The following is a 26,701-nucleotide window of genomic DNA, read 5'->3' as shown; positions in this document are numbered from 1 at the left end:
AGATAGAGTAGCTAGAAGATTGGATGATCACGAGGTAGGCTACGTACACCATTTATCAATCACTCCTGTACAGCAGAGACGTCAATAAACATGCTGTCACAGTTGAGGTACGCTGTCAATGGTTTAGAGTGTGTCCAAGTTGACGTAGTTTTCAAACCGGTGCTTGTAAATCTTTGGGGGCCAGCCCCAAACCCTCCCATAACTACACGACACTGCGCTTGTGAGGCAAAAAGTCCCCTCATCTCCCTCTTGCTAGAAACCCTACGTTGGCTTTGATAAAGAGACTTCCTTAGAATATATGTGCATGGCATGCATGGGTTATCATCATTATCATCATCATCATCATCATCATCAGTTCTGCTATATATATGAAGATTTTTTCTTCAGAGGCAGGCGGAGAAATATCCATATATATATGTGCTCTCAGCAATGGATGGTCGAGTACATGCATGCATGATGGACTATCTATATCAAAGCAGCATGCAAGGACCATTTGAGGCAAAGGGGCGGAACCAATTGCTTATTGGAAGCGGTCCCTCTTCCTGATCAGAGCAGATTGTATGTAATATGCAGAGAGAGAGAGAGAACTTAACGTACGATAATTAGCCATCAAAACATTCTTCCCTATGGAGTGCTCCATATTTTGTGGTGCAAACCCTCCGACCCAGTAATGAACCAAGACAGTTCACAAATTCAGAAATGAGAATGCGACTACACATTGCAGCCTTCTTATTCATCTCTTATCAACTTTAAATTCAAAACTTGGTTTTTTTTTTCTTGTGATAGGAAAACACCGGGCCGGACAAGACCAGATAAGCCAGAGTATATGCAATGTGTAGTCGTACCAGCCGATCGAACCAGGCTTGCCAAGCACCAAGGCTCTGTAACTCGATCGGGAATACGACGGCACAACGACGCTGGGAATGGCATATTGGCATATGAATTGAAGCTATCCATTCCCATGCTTCAAGTGTGTGTGAGAGAGAGAGAGTGGGCAGGTTTCTGCAGTTAATTAGAGGCCAAAGTTTCTTATGTTGTTTGTAACCATTTTATGCACGATTCATTACGTAGGATACATCTATGATCTATGGATCCGAAGGTTATCTAAACTTGGATCTGAATGAAAGAATATTTTGATATTTCTTTGTGTTTTTTGGACCAATAAAAAAGTAATATATATATATATATACTGTTTGTTTTTTTTTTCTGTTAGTGTGATTTGGGTACACATATAATAGATAATGTGCGTACAAATAGTATTTGTAAAGGGAGAGTTACATGGATATACCTGCTGTATATAGTTAGACTCAGTTTGGAAGGAACCCTATACTTATTGAGAGCAGAGGAACCCTATACTTACAAAAATCAACACTCAAGTTTATATAATGAACATGGTTATTACCATGCAGATCATTGTGTTACTTCAACATCTTGTTTCAGTGTTTGTTCAATTCTAAAGCCCCGTTTGGTTTGCAGGAATAGGGGTCTGGAATTGGGATGGGCCCAACTGTTTGGTTGGGCGGCCATTTGAGGGAATGGTCATTGCCTATCCCTCCAGAATGAAATCACACTCCTGCTTATTCCAATTATTATTCCCATTCCTTTCTGAATCAAATAGACTATGGGAATAGACCACTCCAATTCGGATTCCGATTCCGATTCTTACTGGAATGACATTCTTCCATTTGAGGGAATGGTCATTCCCTACCCCTCCCTTGAGAATAAAATCCCACTCTTATTTATTCCAATTCATGTCTGAACCAAATAAACTATAAGATAAACCATTCCAATTCTGATTCCAATTCCAACTGCAAACAAAACGGACCCTAAAAACGAAAATGAAAAATAAAAGGTTAAGAACTAGGGTTTTAGAGACCTAATAAAAGTAAGGGCAAAACAGTCTCATGATAGTTGTGGGGTTTTAAAATGTTCCAATGTGCACATGACATCAAGTGCTTAGTGCTTCAGATAACTGACGAAATGTTAATGCATGGCCGGATTTGAATGTTGATATCTACAACTACAAAGATACCTTATTGTCGCAGGTGAAAATTGATGCCTTTTTAGTACTGATGTCAGTACCTTGGAGTACCTCCCAAGGTGCCTTCATGTAATTTTTCCTAACTTAAACCATCCCACACCCAGGACTTGTTTGGGTCACTGAGTTGATTGTATAGGTCAATTTGAAACTATTGATAAACAAAGGTATCTATGACTTTGACTTTTCACTAGAGATGTGTTTGGTTTATCCAAAATGGGATGGTGCCAAATTTACTACTCCCATTTATGTCAATGCCTTCTTTTTTTCTTTTGTAAAATTCGTTCATGTATTACTGCTGGAAGCAGCATACAAGATCTTGATGGATGAGTAACCCAGTTGACATTTATGTCTATGTCAATGGCAAACAAACGATTCTGATAATCAAAGATATAATTAATCACATTCCATGAAGGTTGAATTCTTATCATTAGATCTATTATAATATGGCGAAAAAGGAAAAAAAAAAAAAAAAAAACTTTGGCTCATGGGTATAGAACCCACCAACTGATGGAAATTTGACCCTAACATATGCGAGGTAGCTATAGGAATGCTGATAGAACGAAGCTGTTGAAAGTGAAGAATTTCCTTCCCTTCGTATTATGTAGCAACCGAACACTAGGAAGCTAATATCCTTCTAAGAAAACTGTTTTCTAATATATTTTATGTGCAACCAAACGTTGTCTTTATTTCAATTCAAAGAACCATGCAATCTTTTGTTTTCTCTAGGCTGCTGACATGACCCATCATCACTGGGATCGATCTGGGAGGGGGAGGTCTGTATGAATTTCCTGCAGTGATGGTTACAGATCATGGGATCCTGAGTTTCACCACCTATAGAGTATAGACCATACTCATATGAACAGATATTAATTGTGGCCAATGTGAATCATTCATCAGGTAGGGGACCTTTGGATTGCCCCGTATTAATTGCTCCTTCCATTGGAACTTTTGCGCCCACTTATATTAACTTCATAAGTTCTATTATGATTATTGGAATCTACTACTACTATTGATAACCATCTTCTTATTTATGGTCATAAATTAATCATATCATCATCATCTAACCTTTTCTACTACGGCTAAATTATCACATTTATATCTAATGTTTTCTAGTATAAAGAATTAATATATTTGTATTCTTTCTAAATTCAGCCTAATATTCTAGTTGGGTTGAGCTACCACCAATGTAAAAAAAAAAAACCGGATTCAGTCAGTGCAGAACCCGTTTCAACAGTCTTTATAGTCTTGCATTGAAAATATTTTCCCATTAAATAAAGCACAGAAGTATGGAGATGTTTTCGATGCAAGGCTGTAAAGGCTGTTCAAACGGGCCTTACACTGAGTGAAGCCGATCTCAATTTCAAACAGTCAAAGTGCACACTCAAACAAATTAAAAGCAAATATAATAATTAAAAGCAGTTATGAATCAAAGCATTGCAATTTTTTAGGGGAATTGAAAAAAAAAATGGTGCATATATAAAACAAAGAAGTTTAAGCATCTTTGTTATAAATGAAAAAAATATGTTATCAAGGATTAAAATATTGATATAATTTAAATTATATTCATATTAGTACATCCAAATATGCATGAATACACCATGGTTTTCAAACCATTGCTGATTCAGACAATTGGACCATTTGGCCTAGGAATCATCCATGCAACTGATTCCGTTTTACCTTAAACCCAGTCTTTGGCCAAAAACCATTGAATAGATCAACAATCCATTTGATTTGTTCAATAATTTTTGGTCATTTTTTTATTTTAATTATTGTTTTTTTATTTTTATTTTTTGTTAGAATGGATTGTCCATTCAAACCAAATAGTTGAACCGTCAACCTAAAAACCAGTGGCTATAATGGTTTTGACTTTGGGTTGTTTTTTAAAACATTGGGATACACTGATCTAAAAACATTTTTAAACATTAAGAACTTTAAAAATAATTGGTTGGGACCCCTAGTAATTGTAAAATAAAAAAAAAAAAAAAACTCTTAGAACATATAAGAGACGGTCTAAGTTTAAAGGTCAAAAAGGAAAAACAAAGATTGTCCATCTTAATATACTTCTTAACGAGTTCAAATCAGCCTCCCACAACGTCCCACAGTACATTCCCGCCATATATTGGAAACATCTTCCAATGATAATCTCAGGATTGATGATATCATCATCAGGAGATATTCCCAATACAAGGCGGGGATGTAGTGTGGGGGGAGTCTTGTGGTTGCTGATTCGGTCTCCTTCTTAACTTATTTTAATGAAGCTATCTTATTTTCAAAATAAATATAAAATAAAAAATAAAAGAAAAAAGAAAGCAAATATTGCCAACTTAAAAATTAGTAGCAACTCGATCAAATCAATGGACCTTTGTCTAAAGTTTCTACTCTGTCGACAAAAAAGCTAAAAAGTGGAGGGCACATGTGGGACCCACGCTCAACTGGCCAAACAAACTCGTTTTCCTATTAAGAAGGGTTACTGAAAAAAGCCAGACGTGAAATGGGAAGAATGCCATCAGTGATACTTCACACTCAATGCGCATGCAGAAAGTGACGAAATAGAATGGTCGCGATTTACCAAATTAGCCTCACTTTGGTCAACACACATGTGAGGCAATCACAATGTGCTTTGGTAAATAAATTGCTACCCGTTCTGCTCTGTCATTTTTTTTTTTGTCGAAAAAAAAAAAGAAAAAATACTGACACTCTCCAAACGAATGTCGCTACTCGCTAGCATTTGTCCTTCTAATTAGAACGAGGGAAATGCCAAAAATGTACCCTGCCAAGTCAATAAGAGACCTACTCTTTAACATTGTAGTTTTTGGCTTTCAAATGGGGTGTTTTGGTAATTGCATCAATTACATCAGCAAATGGAAAAGCAAACGTTGATGAGTGAAAAGGATTAGCAAAGGATTTTTGCTTGCGCTCTATTGTTTGCCGTGCAATTTCATTTCATTTGCACTAATATGAATGCAAGTAAATTATAAAATTTGGTTCATTTTTAGCTTCAGGTTTTACTTTATTTTGCTTCATCTCCATTGCAAATAAACAAAATACAATAAAACTCATAACAAAATTAAACCAAAATTTGGACTCTAACTCATTTGCAGTCTTATAATTTTGTACAGTGCAAATTAAATTGCACTGATCCTCATCTTGATGATTTTCATTGGTTTTAGATTTCTTGTAAAATTCAGTTTTGATTGTGCTAATCAAGATGAAATCTCAAAAAACTCACATAGATTTATTTTGGATCAAATTTCAGAACCTCTTTTGTAATATCATTCTCCTGAAAGTTTGGATTTTTGTATAAAATTTATAAAAAATAAATTGCAAAATGTTAATAAAATAAATATATTTTGCCCACAATTTAGGGTTTTTTTTTTTTTTGAAACAGGACGAAATGGCAGAACATGATTCAGGTAACCAACCACATATAGTTGTGACTTGTGACAAGACTTGGGGAGGAGGATGTGGATGAGGATGAATTTAAAATCTCCCACTGCTAAACCTTAACAGTTGAAGCTTCTTATATATAGAGTACTCGGTACTGATGAGTCATAGATCGTCCTCTTATTAAGCTCTACCGCGTTCAATTGGTCATTGTTCATTGTCTAAAGCTCTCTCAGCAGACAATAAAAGTTCATGACCAAATTCCATCCTTCCCTCGTCTAATGAGATTAACACACCTCAGGGGGGTAGTATCCAATGAGAGCTCCATTTCGTACATACAATTATGAGTGTAGAAATCCAGCACCATGAAGACAAAGTACTGCAACACCAACATGTGAATGTGAGATGGAAACATGACAAAACAGTCCTTGTTTATTTGCTGGGAAGCTCTCGGACCACTGACCTCACCTGCTATGAGCATCTATGAGAATGGTCCGATTATATAATTACTACCTTTTTCACCTAGCTACTCTTTTCTGTACCACAGATGTGTCTTCACTTATCCAACTTGACTACTTGAGTTAGATAAAAACATCTGACAAGGGTATTTTCATCAGACAGAAAAGCTTGCGCCTATCGAGATTGGATGGATTTTCCCATACAAATACAATGCACCTGACCTCATAGCCCATTTCTTCCCGTATATTAGAAATCTCTTTTATGATAAATACGGAAGATGTTATCAATGCACACAAAGGAGAGCTAGGAATCCATTCAAATTCGCGCCAATGCGTCAGGGGCCATGGCAGAGTCACGACCCTGGTAAGCTACGGGACCATGCATGGTCCCTGTGGCTTAATTGGGGCACTAGCTTTCCACACTTACCCAAAAAGAACATATAGGTTAAACCTTTAAAGAAGTTAATCATGAACAACAAATATTAGGGGTGGCAACGAGTTATTCGAGCACGGTTCATGAAAATCTCAGTTTAATTCGGTTTTAACTGAGCTTCGAGCCAAGTTCGAATTCAAATCACAGGCTCGATTAAGAAATGAGCCGAGTTCGAGCTTAATAGAGCTCGACTTGTGAGGCTTGCGAGCCGGCTTGAATATATTATATATATAAAATCATAGAAAATAATATATAATAAAAATATTATAATTCTTAATTTTTAAATATCGAATAAAAATATTTTTATATATATATTTTTTATTTATATAAAATATTTTTTCTCAAAATCGAGCTCAAGCCGAGCCGAGCTCGAGCTTATGAGTTTTTTGACTCAAGCTCGAGCTTGAGCCTTGTACTATTCAGCTCGGCTCCACCCCTACTCATGAGCAGCAACATTACAATTTCTTGGCTTCTAACTAATCACACAATTGCTATGAAAGCAAATAAGGGTCAGTTTGCTTCACAGCCGGAACCGGAATGGCCTATTCCCATAGTCTATTTGGTTTAGATAAGACTAGGAATGGAAATTGGAATCAACAAGAATAAGATTTTATTCCCAAGGGAAGGGTAGGGAATGGGGTTCTGATTTTTCCCAATCAATAAGGGTGACCACGAGCCAAGCTTCGAGCAAGCTATTTGAGCTCGGCTCGGTTTAAACCGAGTTTCAAGCTAAGCTTGAGCCTGATATATAGGCTCATTTGCTAATTGAACCAAGCTCGAGCCCATTGAAGCTCAACTCATGAGGCTTGCGAGCCTAATCAAGATTAGTATAATAAATAAATAAATTTTTATTATATACATACGTACATATAAATATATAATAATATTTTATATATAACATTTTTATTTTTATGTATAATAGTAAATAATTTTATAATTCTTATTTTTTGTATGTAAAATAAAAACATTTTTTATATGTATACTTTTTATTTTTTATATGTATAATAGTAAATGATTTTTATAATTCTTAATTTTTGGATGTAAAATAAAAAATATTTTTATATGTATAATTTTTATTTTTTAGAAAAACTTGGTTTGTAGTCGAGCTCGAGCTTAACACAATTGCAGCGAGTCGAGCTCGAATAGCCAAATATTCGACTCATCTCAGCTTGAATCCACCCCTACAACCAAACAACTGAAATCAAAATAACCGATTCCGGCCAATTCCAAAGCCCTATTCCTACAAACCAAACGGGGCCTAAGTCTTTTGTAGTTTGCAATCAGAAACCGAATGCGCCATGGTCTTGGGCTTGTAACTTCCCTTTGATGTTCTAAAAAAAATTCATGCACGGATGTTTCCATTTTTTGGTCTTAACACTATATTTCTCTTCGTGAATACAAGGGATGCTTTTTTGTGGTTCTAGTTAGGTATGCCAACAAAGTGGCATTCGATAATAGGAACTCCAAACTGAATGCTAAGAAGTTTCGAAATTTAATAATTCAGTAACACGAGATCTATTTAATTGCTGCTGAAGCATGAAGCAGAGTCATTGAGGTGGTTACCACACTCAGCACCTGTTTTAGTAGTCATCAAGTGGTCTCTAAGTGATATACTCATATGGTCCTCATGCTGCAGAGAGAGAAAGATTCTGTTAGAGAATAAGAATTGATTCAGACCACCTCACTTAAACAGCTTAAGATTTTAGGTTGAACGAGTCTTTGAGGTGGTTTCATAGCCTAATTGACCAGATGCCCTGATGTTTGATAGCATAAGATATGGGTGGACGGTGGATCTATTCTTATACACACTTCAAACTCATGGTTACCATGTAGTTGTTTGAAGATTGGACTTGTGATTTTCACACGATTTGGAAACGTTGTATCAATTGGAATTGAATGGGACCTTCATCGACAAGGAGAACAGAAAGCTTAGAAAGCTTTGGGCTTCAGTGATTCCACAGGGAAATTAAATTTGGCCCTACTGAGGCAGAAATTGCTTTCTATCCTTGGTAGAGCCCGAGTTGACAAGATGTTCGAGATTACCTTTGGTAGAGCCTAGACCTGTTCATGGGCCGGGAAGCCCGATGGCCCGGCCCGCACTCCGGTCGGGCTTAGTCATGTAATTAGGCCCACGGGCCTAACACAGTAAGCCTGATTATGTTTCGGGCCGGGCTCGGGATTGGTCAAAAAAACCCGGCCCGATCCGACTTAGCATTATATATTTTATAAAATATATAATATGTATTTTATATATTATATAAAATATATAAATAATATAATATTTATTAAAAAAATATATTTATAATTTAATATATATATATATATATATTTTTATTATTTTCTTTATAAATTATCTCTCTCTCTCTCTCTATACTCAGCCGCTTCAGCAATAGTAACAGTATGACTAAATATCGGGCTTCGAACTTTTTATGAGAGCCAGGCTTAAATCCAAATTGTAGGCCCGATGGTTGGGCTAAACTTGGGTTTGGGCCTTAAAAAAATCTGTTAATACAGAGTAAAAGCCCAACCCAACCCATGAACAAGTCTTAGGGAAAGGTAACTGAAGCAGATGCAATATATCGATGCTACTACACGGAGATGGGGTCAGTAGGGTCAATAAAGCCCTGCCGATTCTATTCTATACTAGATGGAATATGGTTCTGGTTTTTGCCTTTCTTGTATTCATTGCCACTCACACCCTAGAAAAGATGTTCTACAGCTAATAAAACTCATGACTGTGCTGGTTTTTGGCACATGTAACCGTATAATAATATGGCCAATCCTCCACATTGGACACATTGTAATCCATTATACAGCCCAATTTGGAGGTCTGCCGACTAAGACTCAAAAACTTTTCCTTCATGAAATAAATAATTAAAGAGGGGCCACTTGGGAGGCATGATAGAATTAATGATATATAAGAGAAGAAGAAGAAATACCTTCTTTACCACGTGGCAAAAGGTTTATCTAGCTTTATTGGGCTGAGAAAGGAGATGTGGTGATGACACACACACTGCCATGAGGTCTATACTCATAATTTCTAACCATGAAGCTTCTTTAAATGTACCGCCACTATTAGCCATAGCCCGGCAACCAACATGTGGAGTAGAGACAATCAGACAAGAAAAAAATCTTGGGACCCGTCTATTACACATGCAGCACAGTAGATGTAGGGGTTTCTGATGACCAAAGTTGAGTTGCCCACGGGAAAGTACAAGTTTTGTAAAGGTGTCAATGGACCGGCCGTTCAGTTGAAAATTGATTTTGACGGATTGAATGGACCAACAAGATATATTGGATTTGATCAATCTCATCCAAAATGTTTTTAGATTGTATTGGATCTGATCCATTCATAATAAATTTATATTGGATTAGATTGAGTTGGATTAAGCCAATATTTGGTCCATTGATGTAAGATAAGAATATAGGTGTCAATGGACCATGTTTGAATTGAAATCAGTCTAAGTTAAAATAAATTTAAATAAATTGGATAGTCTAAACATTGAATTAGACCGATCCAAAATATTCATCGAATTAGATTGGAACTAATCCACTTGTAATGAATTCACATTAGACTGGACCGGATTGAACCAAATCCAATCAAATTGACACCCTTAATCTGTGAGCACTGATTAGTAAATCATATGCATGTTTTCTGGGTACTTCAGATCTAACTGCAATCATAGCAGTACGCAGCAGCTCTCCTTCAATTGAGGTAAATAGTAGAAGGCAGAAATGGAATAAAGACATACCCGGCCACATGCATTATTGAACTCTTTTTTTTTTTTTGGTACATTCGGAAGATAAAACAGGAAACAAAGAAAAAACAAGGACAAAAGCTAAATTAAGGAAAACCTAAACTAACACCACCTCTGGGGAGGCGGAGGCATCTGCGTTTCCTTCTCGAGATCCGTCATGTAGTCCTCTGCGCTATCCTTTTGCAATCTTCCGCTGCTGATGTGCATCTCCAAGGTATGTTCGATTGGTTTTGTAGGATATTGATGACTAGGAGTGAATCTCCTTGGATGATTATTGGCTTAGTTTGGGCTTGAAGAGCTAGTTTATGAGCTACACATGCCGCCCACATTTCAGTTACCTCAACTGATGTGTGGCCTATTTTTACCGCAGTTTAAAGTCATAATGAATGAACCGGTTTCATCTGTTTTTATGAGCTACATTAGCTGTATTTGTCCACCAGTCTATTAGATTTCAATTTGGGTCATCCATTGAATCTAGAGTTAGTGGTCTCAATTGATCCCATACTTGAGGATTGCTGCCCGACACTTTGCTAGTAACTGATCCCTGTCCTCCTCTTCTTCACAAAAAGGGCAGTCAGTTTGTAAGATTATGCCTCGTTCTCAGAGCTAGTAACTGATCCCATACTTCAGGCATTCCCAAAACCAAGGAATCTTTCTTGTTTGTTTGATTAAACTTAACAATCTTGGGTCCATATTTTGGTTGTTTCTTAGGGAGTTATATTCTTATTTTACTGTTAGACATCCCGTTGAACTCCATCCCCACACTTTCTCATCCTCTCGATTCTGAGATGGAATATGGATAGCCATAATTTTATCCACCAGATCTTGGGGAATGATCGCTCTCAGTTTTCTTTGGTCCACATTTATTTGTTGTCGGGTTGATGAAGTCTTTTACCCTAAGGTCCACATTTTGTTCATTTTAACTTAGGTTTTGGGTTGGGTGCATATCTACCCAATTATCTTGCCAAAATTTGCATGAGCCTCCATTTCCTATTTTCCACTAGGGGTGCAACTTGGGTGGGCCTATCCCGAGTCCAAACCGGCCTAATCCAAAATTTTACATGGTTGGACTTGAATTTTCGGTTCTTAGGTTTGGTTCGTGCTCAAAAAGTTAGGTTTATTATTTTTCGGGCCAGGTTCGGGCTTAGACCTAAGGTAACCCAAACCCAGTCCAATTATATACATTATACATATATGTATGTATATGTATAATGCCTATTTGTTGAGGAATCATGGTTTAGCCACATGTTTCTGTCATTGTCTTTCTGTATGGGGTTGGTATTCTCATCAATTTTGTCTAATACCCAATATTGGTATTATAAATTTAGGTTAGCTTTTTAGTTTATTTTTTGATATATAGATTATTATTTAATTTAAGAGATTAAATCAAATTTATTTATAAATAATAATGGATTTTTATAATATTCGACATGAATTTATTTTTTTGGTGGAGATAATCATCACTAACTTTTTTTTTTCTTTTTAGAGTGGAAGTAATTATCATTTGAAACATATACTTTTTTTCTTTTCTATAAACGCGTAAATACATGTCTAAAAAAGAATATTTATATTTGAAAGTGGAAATAACTACTTTTTATGCTCTTAAAAAAACAATTGTCTATATAAGACTCCCTCATATCAATGAATTGAATTTGGACCTATTTGCACCCATACCCCAAATAATAAATTCTTTCTCATGTTTCCATCAATACCCCATACACACCTAAGGGGGAAAATGTGATGTGGCCATGTCAAATTAAATAATCCTTGGTGTGCCCATATCAAATTAAATCACTTGTCTATATTAAATTAATTTGCTACATTGTCTAACCTCTCAAAGACAACAAGCTACAACCCGGAAGCCCAAATAATTCTTGCTTAAACTCAGTTTGAAACGAGTACAAACATAAATATATAGAGTGCAAAATTTTACCTTTTGTATGTATTTACATTATACATATTTGTATTTATACTCTTTCCAAACGGAGCATTAGGATGGCATCCTGTTTTATCTTTCACTATATGAATGGAATTGGGGTCTACTGCTCGCACCTACCTCACAGCCCCATCTCATCATATATTCGAAATATCTCTCACGAATAATAAAACACAAATACAGGAGGCATTTGCAATATGCGGTTAAAATATATTGTAAGGTCGGTGTGAGAGCAGATCCGGACTCGTAGAATGTAAATTGTAATACATAAAAATATGGAGCAGACCCGGACTCCTAGAATGCAAATTATAATACATAAAAATATGCTTAATACCTGTCTAATCCATGAAAAACAAAATACCAATGAAATTGCTTGTCCATTAAGCCAAATCCTAACAGCGAAGTCAGCTGACAAACGTCCCTCACGTAGAATGTGGTCTGCTATTTCTTATGATCTGGATTAAATCCAAAGCCCATCAACTTATCTGGGTTTGGGTCCGAATGTGCTACGTTTGGGCCAAGGCCCAGATTTATCCCTCAAAATGGGCTGCCTAATAGCATTGACATGGATCTTACACTCTTACATTACACATGACATGATATTTGTTTACACCACCACCGCCATTGATCAATAAGGCTGTGTTTGGTTGCAATGTACATAAATTTATACAAATAAATTTACACTGCAACTAAACACAGCCTAAGAGTCCCTCTGTTGATTGAATCAATGGTGGTGATGCATCCATTGTTTGCCTTGTAGGTTTTACGGGGAGTGATCTGGGCACGTCCATTTTATTCATGAACTTGGGCACTCGTTACGTTATCATTCCATGCTCGCGGAGGAGAGAAGAAGGGAAAATGGCTGTAGCAGCACTGGCTTCAGTGAGAGTGGTGAAATCTTCATGGGACACGCAGCGAAGCCTCACTCCCAATCACACCCAACCCTCATTGAACAACAAAAACCCTAGCACAGTTCGTCTTACACCCTCTCAAAACAAGCAAATCACCCCAACAACGACCCCAACCACTCTGAAGAAGAACTTCAATGTTTCTGAGCTTCTTGACTTGAAAAACCGTGATTCTACTGAAGACACTGAATTCTCAGATTCGTATTTGGGTTATGAGAGATGGTTACCAGATCCACCAGCGGTTAAAAAACCTCGATCGATATACAACGCAGCGTCTTTGGCATATATTGGTGATTGCATTTATGAGGTAAAATTGGTATATCTGTCTTATGTTTCGCACGTTGTGTTTGTAAGGATTATATCGGAATTAACTTCCATCGGAATATGCTTTTCAAATAGTTTAATTATACTTGGCCGATGATTCTGAGGTTGAATGTTATAGTATTTCCTGTAATGCTTCAGGATTGGTGATGAAAAGTCATGGGAAAGAACTAGTTCAAGTGGTAGGAAAAAGGAATAATTAAAAAAAACAGAAATACTATTGCATAAGTTGAAAGTGTTAACCTACCGTTTATGCCACGAGAAATCGCACAATGTAAAAAAGATTAAATTGGGTCTAAATTAGCAACAATATAAGTACTTTTTATTATGATCTGCAGGGCTAAAGACATACCTTGTGGTTCAGGTTACGCAAACAAGTGTATTTTTCAATGTTGATATGAATCTAATTATTTAGTAAAGAAAGAAACTATTAGCACGTGGAAGAAAAAACATAAACTGAGGAAATTGTTCATTCTAATGGGTGTTCTCGACCTTGTGACACAGCAAAGCAGCCTACCATATCCCCAGCTTTGTCTATGTTGTCTGCCTTTTTTTTCTCTCCTTTAAAACTGAACTGGTAATTGATAATACCTTTATTTCCTTTTTACTTACCTATGTTCATCATCATCATCTAAGCCTTGTCCAACTATATGGGGTTGGCTACTTGAATCCTGTTTTGCCATTCCATTCCGTTCTGTTGACTTACCTGCATTGGTTTCTCAAATTGTGCAGTTATATGCTCGCAGGCACTTCCTGTTTCCTCCCTTAAATATTGAGGAATACAATGATCGTGTGACAGCAGTAGTACGTTGTGAAGCACAGGCACGTATTTGTTCTTCTTCCATGCAGATGCTTGATTTAATGGGAAACCTTATGCATGAGTTAAGAGAAAATATCATGTGTTAATTCTTATGCCATGTGGATGCTTTGGGATGGATGTTTTAGTCCATTCTTCGGTTAGTTCTCCCTATTTTGAACTTAATAATGATTTGTGATTATAACTATTTTGTCCATGGAGTGATTATTATGCATCTGACCATGCTCTGAAGTTTGTTCTTATACTTTTCTTTTAATACAATTTGTTCCCATGAAAAATTCAAGTAGCAGTTTCCTGAAGGTGAAAGCACGAGCTAGTTTTTATTATGTAAATGGGATGCTAATTGTTGCCACAATCATCTCTTATATACCCGATCACAACCTATAGTCCCCTTGTACAATAAATCTCTCAAGCCTGGTAGGAAAAAAACAACTCTCTCAAGCCTAAAAGCATTTATAAGAAAAGAAGAAATTAGTCATTTGGTGGGGAAGCAGTGAAGGAAAGGATTATCACTAGTGACCAGATGATTAAGAAAAGATGACATCAGCTATCTGTTTTCCATATATATCCCCAGATGTGTATTATGTGCTTGAAAGGCAAGGAGATAACTCGACATTTTTTGCTCCATTTCTTGGAGATAAGAAAGCTTTGGTACTTTTTTCTTGTTTTGATTGTGTTGGAGTGAGTGGTCTATTGCAGTATAAGAGAGTTTGCTTTTCCATTGGGAGTCAGTTGGACTTGGTACTGGGGAAAGACTAATGGAAGGCAGTTCCTCTTGCTCTTTGGTGGGGACGGAAGAAAGAAGCAACTGCATTTTTGAAGGTAAACTTTATCATTTAATGCCTTGTTTGGAGTGTTCTCTACCTGACCAACTTTTGGTTTCTTTCTACCTATTAATCCCAAGAAATCTGGTGGAGATTCTGCAGTTATCTTCTTATTTCTTAAGCATCACCTCTCTTACGGTTCCAGATGTCCAGATCACTGTCTTCTTTGAAAGTAAGTTATGAGGTAACCCGGGTCCTGCTGGGATAATGGGGTGTTCTCTAGCCTGAAAGATACCTGTACCCAAGGATTAAAATTTCATAATGTATTGGGCTGTATCGGTGACTCTCCAATAGACCCCTACTGTGAGTGTTTCGGCATCTGACTTCTTTCAGGGGTAGATGGGGTAGCAGTATCAGCCTGTGTCGATATTTAAAACCCTGCCTGTATCTGGTTTTCCATTGGCCGTACAGGGTATGAAAATACTGCTAAAGCTGAGGTTATGGCCTTACTGATTGGTTCAAGAATTTCCAAGAGATTGCATCATCTTTTTAGTTTTTGGAAATTCAGTGAATGCTATCAAATGGGATTTTATAAGTAGGCTCTAGTCCATGGGGATTAGCACACTTTCTTAATGATATTGAAGATAATTTGAATTCCTTTCTTTCTTTTGTTAGGTATATTTCCAGGGGACAATCTGATTATTCATGTGGGAAGGTATTTGGAAGTTTTTTTTTTTTTTTTTAACAGTAGCTCTTGTCTTCCTAATTTTTTTATTGATAACAGAGCTTCACTGGCATAGTGACATTGTGTACAGCATTTCATGTACATTGTCTGCCTCTTTTACTATAGAAATGTTTTTCTTTTTTTAGAAGAAAGAAAAATATGATGGATCTTAGGGCCTTAAACAAGAGTTATATTCTCAATGTGGGTGAGTATATTAAGTCTCCTAAAGCAATGGAGCCATGATACTGCAATGTGATCTCTGCTCACTATCTTTGACATGGCCCAACCTCCCAAGGTACTTTTATCAGTTCATTCAGAGAAGGCAGATTCTTGACCTCTGAAACTTTTCTTGCTGGTAATCTACCTAGAAGTAGTTGTCACTTGTCAGGAGAAATTCATTTTATTGTCGTAGCTTGGTTCATGTTTGAGTGTGGTCAGCCTGGTATATCTTCTTGTAAACTTGTACTTTGATGTTAATCTGTAAAATCTATTTTTTTATCCTGTTACTAATAGAAGAAAAATCTCTCCCTTACTATTTCTGAAGACACCACCAAATTGACTTACAATAATGCGTGTAGGAAAAAAGAATATTGATGCAATAGTTATCTTTCATGAATACTGAAAAATTGCACCGAGTCTTTAAATTTATTATAATTTTTGTTGTCTTTCAGGATGCATTGCTCAAGAAACTTCGTAAGGATGACTACTTATCAGAAAAGGAAAGGTTAGTGTGAAATTTTAACCTCTCACAATACAAGCTGTCCCAGTTACTTTATTTTTTTTTGTTGCATGTTTATTAAGGTGAATAATTTATAGTTGATGCTTTATTTGGTGAAGAATCAGTAATGGTTTTCAGTTTTTTGAACCATGGTTTCAGAATATTCAGTAATATGGTAAGAGAAGGTTAACAATCTCAATCACAAATCAACTCAACTAAGGCTTGTCACAACTATATGGGGTTTGCTACATGAATCCTGTTCTGCCATTCTGCTCTGTTCAGTGCCATGTCCATTGTTAACTTATAAGCCTTTAAACCATTTGTCATTTCATCAATCCATGTCGTTTTTTGGTTTTCTCTTAGCTCTTCTAGACTCTTCAACTTGTAATAGATCGCATCTAACAACCTGGATAGCCCGATATGTTGACTGGGGTTAAATGGAAGAGTTTCTGTTATTCTTCCTTGGATAAGATTGTTTGCAATTGCTGTTTATTGGGATAACTGGATAAGGTATTGAATCCTTTTCTTTTAATTTTTCATGCCCAAGAAAAAACCAAACTTTCAGCAAAATAGGATCTTGCTTTTATATACCATTATTTTGAGATATTGTTACAGGATTTTGACTTTGATTCAATTTTGGTGAACTGCTTATAATTTTTTTTTTGGGGGTAGTCTAAGCTTTAGGTGGGGAAGCTCCTACTTTCTGTTCTCACTTCGAGTCTTGTTTTCCTCTCTTTCATCCCTTGAGTTTTATTTTCTTTATCAGTAACAGTTAACTATACTGATAATGAAAAAAAGAATTCTGTACCAGTATATCTGTGCCTTAGTACCCCTTTATATGAGCTAGCAAGAGTCACCCACCCATTGCATATTTACTTTTTCGTCGATTACAAGTTTCCCATCTGGGATATTAGATCCCAGAACATTTTATTCCCTTGCTCCCTGCTATTGGCTAAACATGAAACTCACCTATAAGTTATTCTCAATATCATTGCTATACTCTTAATATCCCTGATATCATGTCTATAGTGCCAAGACCCTTCCCTCTCATTTAGGATCCATCCTGGCACCACCTATTAACATTTTCCACAAAAAAGAAATCAAGGTCAGATTAACTTCTGCACTATTTCAAGAATTCAAAGAAAAAGAGGTTGCCAATCACTGCAAATCTTATGTTGAGGGTAATGCTCTTCATAGATTAAGTTGAAGCTTACACGTGCAGATTAAGGGAGAAAAGGACAATTACAATTTCAGAAGTCCAATTGAAAAGGAAGATATTCTGGCTTTTTCATCAGTAGCTGAAAGTTGTGACATGCACAAGGTTGGATTTTTCTGTTCAAAACTTTTCCAAAACTAGGGTTCAAAAACTGAAGAATTGGATAAGAGAATAGAAAAATTGCATGGGAGAAAAGTATCTTTTCTCCTCAAGATCAATTTTAGGATTTGAAGCAGATCAAATTGGATCCAAAACCATGAGAAAGATTGCAAATTTACCTACTAGAAGAGTCCTCACAAGTGCAAAAATAGTTGTGATGTTCATGCCCAAGAATCCGATCTCCTCTCTCTAGCAATTCAATCAGGTTGAAGATGGTGTAACCTTTGATATTGAATCACACGATCCCTTGAGAACAAAACCATGCTTGGCTGCTCAAACCATGTCTGTTGATGGAAGATTTATACAGTAGATGATCCTCAAAAATTGCCTTCTTGAAGGTAATTCAAAGGAGGAAGAAAGGAGAACACAATTGCAAGTCTGATCCTAGGTGAAAGCTAATGTTTTTTGACTGAATTGTGTTGTCGAGAATGCCCTAAACGTGTAACCTGTGTTTCTAGCCTTTAATAGGTATTTAAAGACTTCTATTAAGTCTCTAAAAAACCCTGGAAAAGTCCTAATGCAAATGGCTATTTGCTGGATTAAGATAGACCACTAATTCAGTCCTAGTTTGACTAGTCAAGACTAGTCATGTTTCTGGTCAAACTAGAAACATGCCAATTGGATTGGACCATTATTGGGCCCCCTTATTCACTTAAAGTGAATTGGGCCCATTAGGCCAAATTTACTCTAATTAAAGAATAAAGAGTGAATCACCTAATAGGTTATGAACATTTCAGCCCATTAGTATCTAATACTTGCTTCTTGGGCCTCAGCCACCCATGAGTCCAAGTCTTAATGGTCCAATTCAATTATATGTCAATCAGGGTTTTGGGCCTAATAAGACATTTGCTACATGATCTCTCAGCCATTAATACCCAACACTGGGATTCAGGGAAGGACTTATTCCCTCAACATATAGCCCAATGTCACACCTTCTCATTAACCCACCCACTGATGATAGTTTTAATTACCACTAAAGAGAGTATGTTCACAGATATTCTCTGTCTAACAAAGTGGTTGATCCTATCACAATGATCACTAACCCAGATACCCCTCATAACTACTCCAACATATACAGATGTTCATCATAAAAGGATCTCACTGATTGGTATATCAAAAGCAACTTAGCTGAATATCCGGTTGAGTATCATTATCATGTCAAGGATCACAAGCAGATATTCCACCTATCCAAAAGTCCAAGAATAACCTAGAAGTTGGTATAATTCAATGTTTTAGGTAAACACCCATTCCCACACTTTGGGTCGCAACCCTAGCAAATGAGATAGTCTACTCCATCACTTAGGTAGTGTGTGAATGTCAACCTTGTAAGGATTAGACTACCCAAGTCGGCACTGGTTGAGAACATTTAGACTATATACCGAATATGGTGTCTCAAAGGTAATCCTAAAACGTATTATAAGGGTTAAACTAGCAAAAAATATCACATGACACATGAAATAATTGTACTTTTATTCATAATAATAGTCAATTACAAACACTATTAGATCTGAGGGCATACACTTTAGGGGTGTCCATGAAAAACCGAAAGACCAAAAAACCGAACCAAACCGAGAAAACTGAACTAGAAAATGGCGGTTAACCGAACCAATCGATATATATATATATATATTTTATATGTATATTTTATATATACTTTTAATATATGTCACATATTTTCTATATATTATAATAAATATATATTCATTATATATATGAAATTATAAATATACATATATTATATTTATAATAATCTATTTATAAATGTATTATATATTATATATTTTTATAATATTTATCATATATTATATATCATTTATTATTTATAATATAATATTATACATATATTTATATAATATACATTATAAATATAAAAAACCAAAGAATCGAAGAATCAAACCGGTCAAAAACCAAAACCAGTGGACCGGTTAACTGGTGGTATCGGTTCGGTTTTGGTTTGGAGAAATGGAAAAACCGGTGATACTGGTTCGGTTTGCAAAAATTGCCCATGGTTCGGTTAACTGAGCCGTGGGCACCCCTACATACACTATTCAATAGTAGCAACCTTGAACCTCTTATGTGAGGTATGCATTTCAAATATACTCTTTAGACTTCTAAGTTGGTCAGTAAACAGTTTTTTTTTTTTTTTCAAGCTAGCATACCAAATCATTCACTAAATGACCTTTCAATAAGGTTGAGAATGTTAGCAATTAAAAACGCCACTAAATGATCTTCTCTTTTTATCATCTTTTAATGATTTGGTCTAGAAGTAGAAATGGGGAGGTGTTTACATTATTATTAGGAAACAGCCTTCTCAGAATGAGTGATTTAAAATCTTAACCTTCTTTCTTTTCCCCTTGTAAAAGCTGCTAATCAAAGTGCTCATGGGAAAGTTCTGTTTGGAGTTGTTTATTTCTTATTGAACTATTGCTGGTTATTTATACTGTCTCTTTGGTAATCCAACGGGCTCAACCTGAGACCTTAAAGATTCAGTCCTCATGCAAACCTCTTTAACAAATATTAAAGACTGAAAATTTGTGCATCTTCTCATTAAAACAGGACTAATAATGGTTAATTCATTAGCTTCTTGATCAATTTAGATGTTTTTTAGATGGATCTTTTTTCAAAGGGCTGAGCTTGATCTATTTACACCATTAGGAAGTTAGTTAACATCTGTATCTTGGTTTCAATAATGTGTTTATATCTTTGAATTAGTTTCTATTCATCTCTTGGACTTGACTGCTTGCAACCTCATTGGCATTTTCTCTCTTGTATTCATTTCTTTATTCTCTTAATCTTCCTCACAATTTCCAATAAATTTGGGTGTAGGGATGTTCTTCGGTGGGGAAAAAACATTGGCTCAGGAAAAACACGGACTACAAAGAGAGCTGGTGTATCTGTGTATAATAGAGCTTCATCATTGGAAACACTAGTAATTCCCTTATGCTTGTGCATGTATTAAGAAAATGATAATTGACATATCAAAAGCCCATTGATTTTTCCTTCTTCCATAGAGGCTTTCCAATTATTTTGGTGTTATCAATAAGCCTTGAATGGAAGATAGGATAAAGTTAGTTTATTTTATAGTTTATCAGATTCTGTTGAGTGCATCATTATATGGTTGTTGTCAGTCATGCTTGTGTTTACTCATATGTCCCAACTAAAGGCATCGTTATTAGTTAGTTTGTTTTTTTTCTAAGTTTCCTGTTTGTGAGAGAAAAAGGCAAAAGTAGAAATTCTATAGTGAGTATATTGCAGCTGTTGAGCAGTTGAATGTCATCCAAATAGTTGCATTCAGCACATCTATCTGGGTTGGAGTAGGTTTTGATGTGTGATCATATGTAGGTGTCTCATGTCTAGCTAGCTACAAATGCTAGGGCATCAGGATCAAATTGCAGTGTAGTGCCCTCTTACCGAGAGATACCATTTTAGGTGCTAGCTAATTTAGAGTTTGTTTTACAGTTTAGTTTTTTCTTTTTTTTTTTTTCAAACTAGGCTTATTTACATGGCTCCTCCATATGATACAATATAACATGCCTACATATGATTGAATGCCTGAGTGTTTGAATATAAGGAGTTTTCATATACAGTGTTGTAAACTTATAACTGGAGTCTGAAGTTGGAGTAGATGTTGATGCAGGAGGGGGACTGCAATTGTGGGAGCACAAATTTCCAAAAGCTCCAAAGGTAGTGGTGAGCTTTGGGCCTCAGGTAGTCAGGCCTGATTAGCCTGAGGCCTGGATCTCCCGGACCGAGTTTTGTTTGGGCTGGCCTGAGACAAAGCCTAATCCTGGACCTACTTATTTACTTAGATATCTATAATATTATATAGGAGTTGCTTGATTCAATGGTAAAATCCCAGGCTGACAAACATGAGAATGCAGGTTCAAGTCTGAGAGTGGCCAGTTCAAAAAAATGCCAAAGGTTTGGTTGTATCCAGTCCACCCCTCCTAAGACCCTGATAGCAGGACCAACATTGGGTAATGTCCCTTATCTGTGTAATGTATTAGATATGTAGTCCATACTCTAATATGCATATATGTATGTTATGTTTATGTACATGGGGAGCAGGTTTATTGGATTGCTTATAGCTTTCCAAACAACCCAGAAATCTTCCGTGTGGAAACAGGAAACTTTGTTCTGGGCTCAAATAGAGTCCCCATATTCCTCTCCCCAGTTTATATTCATGGAAGAATTGTCATCTCAAATACTTCTATGGGGAACTTCTATATTAAAAAATCAAAAGTTTGAACAGCTATAATCTATTGGGAAAACACAAATGCAATGTTGGTTATAGGGCTTATGTGAACTGTGGCATTGAACACATGTTCAATCTAGTGAGCCTTCTAATTGTTAAACTATTCTACCAGATTAAAATGAACCCCTTCTGTTCCCAGAATAGCTAATCCGGTTGTTGATAGTCATGTAAGAGAGAGAACATTGAAGTCCTATCTGTACTGGGGGTTTTCACCTGAGCTGAGTGCTATTTTTTATATATTTTGTATGAAGGACCAAATTGAGGGCCTTGGATGTCCCTGAATTCATGATTGTTCTGTAGTGTCTTGTGGCTTTATTCTTACCCTTTGATACTTCAATAATATACTAGTTGGATCTTCTGTGCACAAAGGCACATGGAGGCCCCTTGTTATCCAATTTCATGAATATTTGTTTATTACATCAAATTAATCTACTAATGGGATAAAAGAAAAGGGTGTAGTACCAAATAAGAAGAGATGGATAAGAAAATATTAACAGAATTCAATGTCCTGTTTATTGCAAAGTCATTGTACAAACTTTTATCAGAGTAGTAAGTTATAGTACTATTAAATAGAACAAACATGAAATTTAATGTGGAGTCCACTTCTTAATAAAATTTATGTTTACTTGTAACTCTTATGTTTAATTCTTAATAAAACTTATTTTATTCATCCAAAAAATGTGGAATTTACCAAATGGAGAAAAAAAACTGTATTACAAAATCAGAAGGTTAATCAAGTATGAACTTATGGTATTATATGATATGGGCAACACTGTCCTCAAGAAACAGGACATTACTGGTAGTCTCATCATGTTTTTTTAGAAGATTAGATACTTATGCCTAAATAGTGAAAGAGGAAATGATGCAAGTTATCTGAAAAAGTTTTCTCATAAGAAGATTTTTTTTAGGTTGGCTACCTTTACCTGACTAATGTGAAACGCTTGGAAGAAGTCATGCAAAAGTTGGGATTCTCAACAGGTGATTCTGCCCAATTAATCCTGAAAGAAACACAGTAAGCTGAAATGAGAAATTTGTGGAGCCCATTTCAAACCTGCTTCTTTGTATCAAGTTCTCTGTATATCCAGCAGCACAACTCTCAACTGAGCTTCATTTATACATGTTACTGTGCTAGAATTATCTATCTATATGCTTTTATAACCATGAAATTTTCTGTTTGCACAGGCTTTATTCCCATTAATCTTCTTAGGGTTGTGCAACTGGTTCTTTTTTTTCCTACATTAATCCCATGCTTCTATCTATCAAATATAATTCCAAGCCATGTGCTTTGCGTTGATTGAAAGTTCCAGCTTCCCAATTATGGCATCCAATTTACAGAATTTTCTTGTTATTTTCTCTCACCTTGGTCTATCCATCCACTTTTAGCTTTAGGAATGATGGTTAGAAGTATTAAGCCTCAAAGACATGGACGATTGAATTCTCGGGCATTTTAACCAACTATATGTTGTACAAAAGGCATCTAAGTGGCTTCCCTAGAGATGCACTCAAAAATTACTCACATGTGATCATCATCATTGAAGTCAAGACTTGTGGGATTTGCTGAAACTTTGTGAAAAATTGATTAATTATAGCATGTTAGCTAAAGCCATGTCCCAGTGTGAGGACTTATGGACTTCTTCATGCTTAAAAGCTTTGTAATTGTCCCTAAAGTAGTTTTTGTAGTTATTTAATTTTCTCAATGGAGATATTGTAGGTGAAAAATTGAAAATGGAAGTTCATGGTTAATGGCCCAGGAAATAACATAAAAGTGCCACTTAGGGACCGCTTAAGATTGCTGAAACTTTGTGATTGATGGTGGTTAGATTTACTAATTATTTTCTTTTTAGTAGGCCAGGTGGATATCAGGTGAAGGTCTGTCAACTTGGTTTTGTCGTGTCAGACTGTCAGCATGCCTGAATTTTGATGTATTATGAAACTGCTATTGCCAAAATTACTGAAGATAACTCCTTTAAAAACAAAAATAAGTACCTTGTAACCTAACATGAATTATTTGCAAGCTTAAAAGTTTTATCAATCAGTGTTTTAGAACCCGTTAACCACTTTTCTCTCCGGGTCAATAGGTCAATAGTTCAAACATCCAAGTCAACATGCTAACTAGTGATGCCATCATTACAGTAAAAATCAAAATAGAAAAAAACTGGTGACCTTCTGAATAGATCAGATGGGTCAACAGTTCAACCATTTAGGTCATTAGGTCATTGACCGAGTCTTTTTTTTTTTTTTTTTTCAATATGGGTTAGAGGTTGCCCTGAACTGGGACTGTGACTGGATTGCCAAATCACTATCCAATTAATGGGTAATTGACAGGTATAACTGGTTTAAGTGGCAAATAATGTTTTGTGTCAAGGGTGAACCAGTGTATTAAAAATAAATCAAAAAATGAAACCACTTCCTTGGTGCAGCAGTTGAATTGCTCCATTGTAACTTGGGTGATCAGGGTTCAAAAAATGAAACCGCTAAGACTGTGCATCTGTGTGGGGGTGACTAGGCTCCATTGACTGAGTTAGCAGTTTTTTACAAGTGGTCTGAGGGTGAAATGGACTCAGAAATCTTGCCAGGTGATAGACTGACCAGTTAGTTTGACCGTGGGTTGGAAACATTGTGGTAGTCTTGAGCACTGTTTTCAAAACCGAACCAGACCGGACGGTCAGACCGGAAAAACTGGGGTCACCTGACTGGTTCCGTTTTCCTCCAAAGCCATTGATTTTGGTCAGCAAACTGCTGAACCGGCCGGTTAACCGTTTGAACGGTTTTGATCATTTTCCAATTTTTAAATTTTTTTGTCAGAATGAGCCGGTCATTTGGGTCAAATGGTCGGACCATTCAAACCGGTAACTGGACCCCCGACTGGTTTGGTCACCGGTTCAACCATGGTCTTGAGCAAGAATGATTTTTAGATAGGGTGATGAATCGGAGAAAATGACCTCCCCTTTCTTGAGTCGAATGACCCTTTTTTAAAAGAGCAAATAGATTGTTTTCTGACATATTCTCTTGCCAAAATTGTTGGTGGTTATCTCCATTTCCAGCATTTGTGGTTAACTGGTTATTGTCTTTGTCTGAATTAGTAGGAACAAGGTCGTCATCTACGTTGAAATGGTCCATCACAACCCTATTGATGCTACTATTATGACCATATTTACATCCCTCTTGCTCCTCAACCTAGCCTGTGGACATCAAATGCCTGCAGTAACTGAGGTCCAACCTACACCTCACTTAACAAAACTTTTGCAACCTCGAAAAAAGAAAAGATTTCATGTTCTAATTAGAAATTTCATCAATAGTAACCGAGACTCGTCATTGTAGTCAGTTCTGCTGTGTGTTACAGATGACGGAATTTGCCGAAGTAGAGGTGGCTAAGGTGGTTTCAAAAGGTGAACAAAGTGGGGCTGGTTTTTTCATCAAGGAGTGCTCAGAATGGCTGCACTCCCTGGTGAGACAATACTTGGAAAGCCCCCTGTTGTAATGTTCTTTTTGTGCTAGTGATTACTTGAAAATCAAAGTTTTTTTTTTTTTTTTTTTTTTTTCATACAAAATCTCAATGTATTACACATAACAGGGAACTAATGGGAATGGAGCAGGGTGCGTGTGGTCCACTGACCCCTGCACTTGTAGATTTGATCCTCCACCTCCGTATTCGGATGGATGCCAGTGAGCATCTCAACTACCAGGTATTCGACACTATGTTCAGAAGTCAGGGTGTATATTTTGATAGAAAAATCTCCGATTCTATCCTCCACTTCGGGTTCATATTCTTTTGCTTTATTTAGTTGGCATTGTGATGTGAAGCCATAGAATCAGAATCTACGTAAAACCATATCCCAGTCCACACTGGCATGAGACCCCAACTCCCTTTTTAATCCAATAGTAAACAGTTAAGAGTCTTCAAGAGCATGACTTTTAGACTAGAGAAGGAAGATGGCTTCATTAAAATAAATCTTGATGCATCTTGTTTGAATGTTAAATGTACGATTTGGTGTCTTGCAAGGGATCATATGTGAAATATCCTCGATCTGGAGCCTACAGCATTGTCTCATCCACCATAAGTTTAGCTGAAGCCTGGTCTGCTTGGAAAGCCCATAATTTAGTTAGAAATGTCAACAACGATCACATTTTCATTGAAGGAGATTCCAAGCTTGTCATCAACTGCCTTGACAACAAAACCAAGCCACCGTGGAGATTGAAGACAATCGTTGAAGAATGCAGGACTCATTCATGTTTTGATGGAGATTTGGAGTACCAATATGAATTTAGAGAAGCTAACAAAGCTGCAGATTGGTTAGCAAATCAGGCTTATGTTTCTCCAGTTTCCTTTGAATCTTTGCCTAGAGCTTTGTTGATTTTAAGTTGTTTGGATTACTGGGGACGTGCTACCCGCCTACCCCATGTTGTGTAGCCCCTTTTTGTTCTTTCCCGTTCTATGAAAAAAAGATGATGGCTCCTATATGCAGTAACTATATAACATCTGAACATCTGTCTCTGGCCGTGCTTTCTGAAATTCTTTGTTGGCCCATCAACACTTTTTTTTGGGTAATAGGTAATGCTTTCTTTTTAGCTGGTAAAAGTTTCAATCCCATGGACTGATGTAAGTATTCAGTATAGGTGTCGCCTTCATGTCCTTGTAAATCAGTGTTACAAGCAACCTACAATCAAATTCTTGGTTACAGTATCAACTGATAAAAGAAATATTCATTTTTCTCACAGTCAGAGGTTAAACATGTCCAATAGAAGAAGCATTCCTAACACCATGGACGCATATCAAGTTACTGTCTGCTTCATTAATTTGTTTATATG

General features: G+C 36.4%; 1 protein-coding gene across 6 annotated transcripts; it reads left to right on the top strand.

The window, feature by feature from the left end:
- The first annotated feature begins 12,577 nt into the window (after positions 1-12,577).
- Positions 12,578-26,471, top strand: LOC148846959 (uncharacterized). Of its 6 annotated transcripts, none has more exons than XM_088950315.1 (9): positions 12,578-13,225; positions 13,972-14,061; positions 16,216-16,268; positions 20,464-20,566; positions 22,801-22,904; positions 24,979-25,105; positions 25,236-25,340; positions 25,467-25,578; positions 25,896-26,471. In XM_088950315.1, exons 1-8 carry the CDS (start codon positions 12,809-12,811, stop codon positions 25,560-25,562), a joined length of 1,095 nt encoding a protein of 364 aa, XP_088806441.1. In that variant the 5' UTR covers positions 12,578-12,808; the 3' UTR covers positions 25,563-25,578; positions 25,896-26,471. The 6 variants fall into 6 exon arrangements, with proteins under 6 accessions (XP_088806441.1, XP_088806440.1, XP_088806439.1 ...); XM_088950314.1 differs by having other exon boundaries at positions 24,976-25,105; XM_088950318.1 differs by having other exon boundaries at positions 12,746-13,225; positions 13,986-14,061; positions 24,976-25,105.
- Positions 26,472-26,701: the final 230 nt, after the last annotated feature.

Source organism: Nelumbo lutea, chromosome 6 (genome assembly GCF_056320005.1).
Source record: "Nelumbo lutea isolate HS-2025 chromosome 6, American lotus-T2T, whole genome shotgun sequence".
Lineage (NCBI taxonomy): Eukaryota > Viridiplantae > Streptophyta > Magnoliopsida > Proteales > Nelumbonaceae > Nelumbo > Nelumbo lutea.
The sequence above is the reverse complement of the archived record's forward strand: the minus strand, read 5'-3'. Positions and strand labels throughout refer to the sequence as shown.

Excerpts from the sequence above, each read along its gene's own strand:
- LOC148846959 (XM_088950313.1), top strand. The coding sequence starts at position 12,809 with ATGAACTTGGGCACTCGTTACGTTATCATTCCATGCTCGCGGAGGAGA. Across the intron at positions 20,567-22,800 it reads CTTCATCATTGGAAACACTA|GTTGGCTACCTTTACCTGAC; the intron begins GTAATTCCCTTA and ends GATTTTTTTTAG. Across the intron at positions 25,579-25,895 it reads GTGAGCATCTCAACTACCAG|GGATCATATGTGAAATATCC; the intron begins GTATTCGACACT and ends GTGTCTTGCAAG.